This window comes from Otolemur garnettii, unplaced genomic scaffold (genome assembly GCF_000181295.1).
Source record: "Otolemur garnettii isolate 467f Iridium unplaced genomic scaffold, OtoGar3 scaffold00302, whole genome shotgun sequence".
NCBI lineage: Eukaryota > Metazoa > Chordata > Mammalia > Primates > Galagidae > Otolemur > Otolemur garnettii.
In genome coordinates, this window is record NW_003852697.1 from 607,585 (window position 1) to 617,252 (window position 9,668).

At 44.2% G+C, this 9,668-nt stretch overlaps 1 protein-coding gene across 1 annotated transcript in view; it reads left to right on the forward strand.

Annotated features, from left to right (window-relative positions):
- The first annotated feature begins 5,992 nt into the window (after window positions 1–5,992).
- The window catches only part of LOC100942173 (CD209 antigen-like protein 2), a 5,467-nt gene continuing 1,791 nt past the window's right edge, over window positions 5,993–9,668 (forward strand). Inside the window, exons 1-6 of the mRNA XM_023508971.1 lie at window positions 5,993–6,102; window positions 6,204–6,290; window positions 6,544–6,627; window positions 6,970–7,056; window positions 7,479–7,630; window positions 9,311–9,423. Of these exons, the coding sequence (XP_023364739.1) occupies window positions 6,057–6,102; window positions 6,204–6,290; window positions 6,544–6,627; window positions 6,970–7,056; window positions 7,479–7,630; window positions 9,311–9,423 (569 nt within the window). The 5' untranslated portion in view covers window positions 5,993–6,056. The remainder of the gene's footprint in view (window positions 6,103–6,203; window positions 6,291–6,543; window positions 6,628–6,969; window positions 7,057–7,478; window positions 7,631–9,310; window positions 9,424–9,668) is intronic.

The window sequence follows — 9,668 nt, forward strand, 5'->3', positions numbered from 1 at the left end:
GGCGCCTGCCACAACGCCTGGCCATTTTTTGGTTGCAGCCATCATTGTTGTTTGGCGGGCCCGGGCTGGGGATTCGAACCCACCACATTAGGTGTATGTGGCTGGCGCCTTAGCCGCTTGAGCCACAGGCGCCGAGCCAGTAAGTAAATTTTTAAGGCTCTTAAAGTTTTCTGCATCAGAGACATTGGTAATAGTACAGTCAGAATCAGTTTCACTATGTTCGTGATCAGATGAGTCCTTGCCCAGGGGGGAATGTGTAGAACAGCCTAACCCATCAGGACTTTTTAAGGGTACATCATATATAGGTTGTTCAGCACATGCACCCTCCCCAGTAGTAAGGGGGGGTGGCAAATCATCAAGAGTACTGTCCATATCAGAATTAGACTGCAATGGTTCTAAGGCACCTGTAACTAAATGATATGCAGTCCAAACCTCTCTACTAATAAATATTCTCTGCTGGTGTGCCCTTCTAAGAGCTGTTCCAACCTTCCTCCATACTTTGATATTTAACTGATTTTTCCTTTCTGGTGTAAACCAGTAACAGTGCTTAGTTACCACCTGAAATAATTCCCTTAGAATTTTAGTCTTCATAGAGACTCCTGTTGTTTGCAGTAGAGTTTTGAGCAAAGCAACATACTGTTCTTCCAAGGAATGATTATTACCCATTTTCCCTTTATTTATGCCACAGAGCCTCACATACCCAGCGTGATCATTACCTCTTTGGTTTTAATCATCCATGGCTTATCTTAGGCATCCACCACTCTGTCCAGAGTGTCGAAGTCCAGGTGTCTCCCTGAAGAAGCTGTCCAGGCTATCCTTAAGAACACCCTGCTCACTGCACCAGAATGTTGCCATTAAGGTCTCATGGAGAAGCAGTATCATGGAGCATAAGACCTGTAATTGAAATTGTATATGTAAATAAAGGGGTCCATAGCTCTCTTAGACATGTGGCAATTTTCTTGATTTTCTCCTTGCTTAAATAGCCAGCTCTGCCCATGCGCACTGTACATCAATGACCTCATTAATATTCATTACAATCTGTCTGCATGTGTGCACTGTACATCAATGATTTCATTAATATTCATTACAATCCATAATCCATCTCATGAATAAACATCTTGTGACTATCTCATGAGCAGATCCTCCCTAGTAACCTGTGGATTAACTGATACCACTTTATCTAACATAAAACTTTCAACATAATCCTTTTAACACAACTTAATGGAGAACATGTTGTTAGCCATTACTTCTTTGCTCTTATCTGATGAAGCCTGAGACTCTGGGGGAGAAAGATAGATTGAATATCCACCCTACTGGCCTCACCATTTGGAGGCAGTTACTTCAATCTTTAGGTAAAGCATAGTTAGGAAATTCCTAAGATATACAGAAACTTGTTTGCAAGCCTCCACTCCCATGTGGGCCTTAAATTAGGGACTTTTTACACTCACAACCGACCAGGCTGACCTTAGGTCAGAGGGGTTTTATGCCTGCAACCAACCTGGCCATATGGGATTCTGCCTTATTTTCTCACAAGTATGCCTGCACAAAGTCTTTTCACTGCTCTCTCTCAAACAGCATTTTTGGCCAGAAGTATATAGGCCTTTCACCTATAATGTACAGGTGAAATGTGCAGAGTAGGATGCACAATGGATCCTTGACAAGATTCACGATGGGATGATGATTATCTTGTGTTCTCTGAACAAAAAGGTAATGTAAGGCATTGTAGATATCTCCTGCATGGATGTTCTGTTGTTTCAGGTGTGGGGGGGACACAAAAGGGAAGGAATCAGTGAAATGTCAAGTTACAAAGTTCTAGTCAGCAAATCTTACTGGCCTTGGAAATGTAAACACACGCTAATGAGTATTCCTTTATATGGGACTAATTGCTTTTCTCTTGCTAGTTTCAGAATTTTTTCATTGTCTTTGACTTTTTTTTTTTTTTTGAGACAGTCTCAAGTTGTTGCCTTAGGTAGAGTGCCATGGCATCACAGCTCACAGCAACCTCAAACTCTTGTAGATATCACTTAAGTGATATCTTGCCTCAGCCTCCCAAGTAGCTAGGACTACAAGTGCCCACCACAATGCCTGGCTATTTTTTGGTTGTAGTTGTCATTGTTCTTCAGCAGGCCCAGGCTGGATTTGAACCCACCAACTCTGGTGTATGTGGCTGGAGCCCTAGCCACTTGAGCTACAGGTGCCAAACCTGTCTTTGACTTTTGGCTATAATGTGCCTTGGAGAAAACCTTGGGTTGTATCTGTTTGGAATTCTCTTAGCTTCTTGTATTTTGATGTTTAGATCTCTTCCTAAGCTTGGGAATTTCTAAGTTATTATTTTGTTAAATAAGTTTAATATGACTTTGCACTTGCCTTCTCTCTATTACACCAACATTTTAGTCATTCTATGGTGCCTGATATGTCATGGAGTTGGTCTTCATTCTTTTTAAAATTCTTTTTGTCAGAATGAGTTATTTCAAAAATCCTATGTTCAATTCCTGAAATTCTCTCTTCTGCTTCATCTATTGTTGAAGTTCTCAATTGTATTTTTTAGTTCATTTGTGGACTTCTTCAGTTCCAAGATTACTGTTTGGTTCCTTTTTATGCTATCTACCTCTTTGGTGACTTTCTCATTCATATTCTCAATTGTTTTAGTGATTTCTTTGTGTTTTTTGTTTTGTTTTGAAGACAAGATCTCATTATGTTGCCCAGGCTGATCTGAAATTCCTGGGTTCAATGATCTTCCTGTCACAGCTTCCCATGTAGGTGAGATTACAGGAATGTCACTATTCCAGCTGATCTTTGTGTGTTGATCTCTGCTCCCTCTCTCTGTCTCTCTCTCTTTTTTAAGACTGAGTCTCACTCCGTCTCCCCACATATGATGGTGCAGTGGCTCACTGCAACCTCAAACTTTTGTGCTTGGGTGATTCTCCTGCCTTAGGCTCTTAAGTAGCTATTACTGCAATCATAGGTCACAATGCCCAGCTTCTTTTTGTAATTTTGGTAGAGATAGTGTCTTGTTCTTTCTCAGCCTGGTCTCAAAATCCTGACCTTAAGCAATCCATCTGCCTCAGATTCTCAGAGTTCTAGGATGACAGTGGTGAGCCACCTGTGCCCAGCCTATCTGTGCTTTCTTGTATCTCATTGAGCGCCTTTAACCTTTTGACTGTGAACAACACCTACAGGCATTCAGACAAGATGTTCATTCAGCACAAATGATGCCTGTAGGCATTGTTGATTTTGCAAACAACACTTTGACAAGTTACTATTATGTTACCTGACTTGAGCCTGTAATACAATTTATTCTCAATATTGTTCACAGTTGTGCCTGGAATAATTTGTACAAATAGTGGATTCTTATGGGAGTATATATAAATATAGAGTACAATAAATTTTGAGAGTCATCAAGTTCAGAAGACTTGATTATTTGTGGAGAATTTGGATATAGAGTAGTTTAAAAATACTTCTCACAAAAAAAAAAATGTAAACTGTCAAGTACTTCAGAATCTGATTTGGAAAACATAAGTGTAGTATCTATTTTAAATTTAAAGGAAGCCGATCTTCAGCAACTTCATCACCCAAAGCAATAATGCAATCCCCATTAAAGCATGTCTGTCATACTTTAAAGATCTAGAAAAACTTTGTTACCCTTATTAGAGTGCTGTGCTGTCACAGCTCACAGCAACCTCAAACTCTTGGGCTTAAGCAATTCTCTGGCCTTGGCCTCCTGAGTAGCTGGGACTACAGGCACTCACCACAATGCCTGGTTATTTTTAGAGACAGGGTCTCTCTCTTTCTCAGGCTGGTCTTGAACTCCTGAGCTCAATAAATCTACCTGCCTTGGCCTCCCTGAGTCCTAGGATTACAGGTGTGAGGCACTGTACCTGGCTCACTTCTTACAATTTTTAGAATTGGCTTTCATAGGGGAATACTTTTTCCTAATGTGATGTATCTGTGGTATTGGTTGGGTAGGGCACTTGAACTTTGTCTCTGGGCACATGCAATAATATAGTCTCTGTATGATTTCTTTGGTTATAAATAGCATCAGCAGTGCTTGTAATTTTCTTAGTGGTATAGGCTGTGGTTGTTAGTGGAGGCTCTGGTGAGGCTTTGCTGGGACATAAGCACCAGCTGGACCAGTCCCTGAATCCCAGAGGTCGCAGCATCAGGCCAAGTGTACCTGTCTTTGGGCCTCTGGGAGAAGTGTGTCGATGCCAATGGGTGAGGTGAACCCAGGTCTCTGGATACTGTGCTTGGGTGTTGGTGGCATTTGTTCTGAGCCCATAGTCAGGCCCTCTGATGACTGAAGCAGGACAATACACAGGTCTCTGGATGGCATTATCAGATGGCAGCAGCAGTGTTGGTGACCAAGATGTGGGCAAGTGCATAGGGGCCCCATTGCTGGAGGGAGGGATAAGCCCATGTCCTTCCATGTCACTTCTCTGCTGAAAACCAGTGTTCTTGCTTAGATGCTCTACTTCAAGTGTGATTACTATATATGTACTCTACTTTCTTTGATGATGCAAGTCTTTATGCTGCTGGTCAACAACCATCTTAAACTGTCTCTGTATTGTTCATTTGTAAATTGAGATAGAACACACTTAGAATACAATGTACCACTTAAAATATATAGCCCAAGACATTTTTACATAGGAATACATCCATGAAAGCACTTCTCTGATCAAAATATGGAACATTTTCATCACACAGAAGAATCCCTTCTACTCCATCCTGCTCAGTCACCACCCACCTCTTCCAGGTAATGCCACTTCCAACAAAGATTAGTTCTGCCCTTTCTTGATAGTCATATAAAGTCAAATATTACGTACTCATTCCCTCTGGGTTCTCTCACTCTTTGCAAGATTCATCCATGTTTTTGCAGGTATGAGTACTTTACTTTTTTGTCCCCTTATACTATTCCACACTCTCAACATGCCACAGTATTTCTTTTTTTCACTTGGTATTATCCACATGGGTTCAGAATGCTAGACTATTCTGAAAAAAGCTGATATGAGTCATTGTTTCCTCTGTGATATTATTTGACTCTCTAGAGTGAGCAGTGTGGACTGTGGGGACAGAATGTCTGGGTCCAAAATCCCTGCTCTACCACTTACCAGCTGTGTCACCTGGGGCCTGTTACCTAGCTTCAAAGTGCTTCAGTTGCCCCCTTCTTTAAGATGGATGGTGTACAGGGTACATTGTACTGGGCACAGTGGCTCAGGCCTATAATCCTAGCACTCTGGAAGGCCAAGGTGGGTGGGTTGCCTGAGCTCAGTAGTTTGAGGCCAGCATGGAGAAGAGCAAGACTCTGTCTCTACTAAAAATAGAAAAACTAGCTGGGTATTTTGGCAGGTGCCTGTGGTCTCAGCTACTTGGGAGGTTGAGCCAAGAGAATCGATGAGCCCAAGTGACTGAGGTTGCTATGAGCTGTGATGCCAAAATACTCTACCCAGGGCATAGAGTAAGACTCTGTCTCAAAAAAATAAATAAAATAAAATAAAATGGAGAATGTATGATCTACCACACATCAGGAAGTCTAAATGAATGAGTTTACAAAGCAGTTAGGGAAATACTCAACTATAATAGGAAGGAAAGCAACTAGGGTTCAGCCCCAGTCTCCAAAGTCAGCAGTAATCATTATAAATTAGGACATCAGCAGATCTAGGAAGCAATGCCTTAGAGGAGGGAGGGGCGGTAGCTTGAGGAAAATGGGGGGATGCTGCCTGCCCACCCTGCCCCAGGTGGAGGGACTGTAACAAGGAGCTTCCATTACGAGTCACTGGACTTCACTGAAAGCATCCCACAGCTCAGCCATGCCATAAGGGGAAAGGTCCTTCTCCCTGTTAACCCCAGACCACTCCTTACCACCTCCCTGCTATTCCTGGCAGTCTGGCCCATCCTGTTCTCTGATCCCTCCCACTGCCCTTCTGGGTGATGTGTTCCTCCTCAGTTTCCAGTTTCTATTCCTGAGTAAGAGTAGATTTAGGAAGTAGGGATCACAGGGTGGGGAATGAAAGCCACCGTTCCCAGTAGTCCTGGACATTGAAGGGCAGTGAGAGGACATGAGTGACTCCAAGGATCCAACAGCCCAGGAGCTGGGCCTTTTGGGTAAGATCAGGGTGAGACTCTGGAGTTCAGGGGAAGGAGTCCAGGGGATGGCCAGCTCTGACCTCAGCTTATCTGGGCTGAGTTTATATCTATTCTTTCAGAAGAGGAAGAGCTGAAAACCCGTGGCACCAAATTTTTTGCAAGAGACTTAGGATTCCGACATGCTTGTGGCCTCAAGAATTTTGCAGGTACACTAAGGTAGCAAGTATGGAGAGAGCCTCGTGGACTCCTGGGTCCTGGGGAGATGGGGCCTGGAGATCTGAACTCCCAGGTCCTGTGGAGGTGAAGGATGGGGGTTGGACTCCTGAGTCCATGGGAGTTGGGGACTGAACTTTGGCTCTGGAGTCCTGGGGACATTGAAACTGGGGCCAAGCTGTCCTTGGGCCAGGCTGAGGTGAAGACACTGGTGTGCTTAGCACAGTGTGCTTTTCCCCTCTACAGGGAATATGGGCTGCAGCTCCCTGGTCCTGCTATTTCTCTTCTTCATGTTCCTTGCTGCGTTCCTGGTGACTATCCTTGTCCAAGGTCAGGAAAACTCTTTAGTCTGGGGCTCTCTGGCCTGGCCCTTCCCCTGTGGAAATGAGGCTGGGTTGGGCAGATCCTGGAAGGAGGTGGGACTAAAAACTGGCATCAGGTCCCTTGGGATTTCTAGCAGCCTCACACAAGGCTCCTCCCACCTGTGGGCAGTGGAAGAAAGGGAAGAGGAGGAGGAAAAACCTCCCTCTCCTTGCCTTTCTGTGCAGTCTTCTTCATCCTCAAAGAGGATTAGCCATTACCATGACTCTCAGAATTGATGACCACAAAGACCTAGTGCAGGGCATGATATACGGTTGATGTTTAATAATTGTGGTTCCTTTTTCTTGGCAGTCTTTAAGTTCCACAGCTCCCTGGAGCAGGAGCAGTCCAGGCAGGAGGAAATCTACCAGGAAGTGACCCAGCTAAAGGCAGAAGTGGGTGAGTGCTGTGATTCCAGGGGTCCTAGGACCTGAGAAGGTCTCCACATGCTGTGACTTTGCTAGTGTTACTAACTCTCCTTGAGCCTCAGCTTATGCATCTGTGTAATGGGATCATAGGGAAATGGGAATGTTAGCATTTGGTCATAGGGGAACAGGTACACAGTAGGCACTCAGTTAAGCCAGAACTCTGCCCTCTGCCCTGAGCTGTAAAGTCCCTTCTGTTCCTAGTCTGGAGGAGATAGGCCAGGACTCCCGGGTTCTCCTGGAGGTTGGGGAGGTCTCAGGATGTGGAGGGGGGTATGACCCACCCAGCATAGACAGTCAGGGAAGGTCCTCAACCCCAAATGCTTGAAGGGTGGGCAGGTGTAAGACTTTGGGCACCCAGATCTAGGTCCCAGCCCTGGCCCATCTGCCCAACAGATCGCCTGTGCCGCCCCTGTCCCTGGGATTGGGCATTCTTCCAAGGAAACTGTTACTTCTTCTCCAAAATCCAACGGAACTGGCATGATTCCATGACTGCCTGCCAGGAGGTGGGGGCTCAGCTAGTTGTGATCAAAAGCACCGAGGAACAGGTATACCTGCTGGGGGCCTCATCCTGATCTGAGGCATGCATGTGGCCACTGGCCAGCTTGGATGGGGATGCTCAGAGGGGATTGTCTGGGGCTGTTTATTCCACTTAGAAAGGTAAGGAGGTTGCCAGGAAAGACAAGCAAATCTGAACCCACGTGGATGCGTTGGACACTACATAAAAGGTAAATAAGCCCCAGTGGTGTGCTGGTAAACATTGGATAACCAGCTGTCTGAGAGAAAAGGTCCTCATGTGTAGGTTTTGCCCATTTCCTAGTGTAAAAATTCCCACCATGACCGATTTCAAACTTTTGATGTGACGTTGCTCAATGGTGAGCTGAAAACACATGCATGACCAACAGTCACCAAGAATCACCATGTCGTAAAATGAGTTTTGATCATCTGAGTATATACCTAGTAGAGGAACTGCAGGATCGAATGGTAGGTCTACTTTTAGTTCCTTGAGTATTCTTCAAACTTCTTTCCAGAAGGGCCATATTAGTTTGCATTTCCACCACCAGTGTAGAAGTGTTGTTTTCCCCCTGCAATCCACACCAGTATCTGTAGTTTGGGGATTTTGTGATGTGGGCTAATCTTACTGGAGTTAGATGATATCTCAATGTAGGTTTGATTTGCATTTCTTTGATGGTTGAAGATGATGGGCATTTTTTCATGTTTGTAGGCCATGTGCCTGTCCTCTTCAGAGAAGCTTCTGTTCAAGTCTCTTGCCCACAAAGAAATAGGGTTATTTGTTCTTTTCTTATTGATTAATTTGAGTTCTTTGTGGATTCTGGTTATCAGACCTTTGTTGGAAACATGTTTATTGCAGCCCAATTCATAATTGCCAAGACGTGGAAGCAGCCCAAGTGTCCATCAACTCATGAATGGATTAACAAATTGTGGTATATTTATGCTATGGAATACTATACAGCCATAAAAATATGGAGACTTTACACCTTTTATGTTTACCTGGATGGAGCTGGAACATATTATTCTTAGAAAAGTATCTCAAGAATGGAAGAAAAAGTATCCAATGTACTCAGCACTACTATGAAACCAACATATAATCATGTATACATTCATATGAATGATAAAACATAACTATAGTCCAGAAAGATACAAGGAAGAAGAGGGAGAGGGGAAGGGAGTGGGGAGTTTGCGAGGAGAGAGGGGTTTTGGTGGGACCTCACCTAAGGTGCATAATACAATGGCATATTTCAAAACTATTAAGAGTAGAGTATAAATGTCTTACCACAACAAATAAGGAAGTGAGGTGATGGTTACATTAATCAGTTCAATGTAAGCATTCCACATTGTTTATCAATTCAGCACATTTTACCCCATAAATGCATTAATGTACACAGTCAGGATTTAAGAAAAAAAAAGAATGACCATATCCTGGTTCCAGGACATTTAAACCAGTTGTGAGTGTATTCTGGTGGCATGCTCAGAACATGCAGTATTTCCATGTGTCTTTAAGGAGAGGGCAGCAGTCAGAACACACATGCCATGGAATACAGTTGTGAGAGGGACTCAGACACGTAGGGGGTTAGGACCCTGCATACTAGAAGGTTGAAGGTTAGACTGAAAGCAGGACTTCCTGCCCTGAGATGGAAAGATACAGAGCCTCAAAAATGGGAAGCAGAGCTCTCTTCTCACTCCTCCTCTACACCACCCCCCCACAGGACTTCCTACAGCTACAGACCTCTGAGAGTAAGCACTTCTCCTGGATGGGACTGTCAGACCTGACACATGAAGGCACATGGCAGTGGGTGGACGGTTCACCTCTGCAATCCAGGTAGATCCCCGGAGAAGGACACTATATCCTATGGGATATGGGCTCTAAAACTCAGACTCGTACTTTTTCTGGGGATCTTCCTACACTCTTTGATCCCCTAGAGCTTAGATAGTGGGATAGTCTCAATTTCTTTTCTTTCTTTCTTTTTTTTTTTTTGGAGACAGAGCCTCAAGCTGAGCCCCTGGGTAGAGTGCCATGGCTTCACTGCTCACAGCAACCTCCAACTCCTGGGCTCAAGCGAGTCT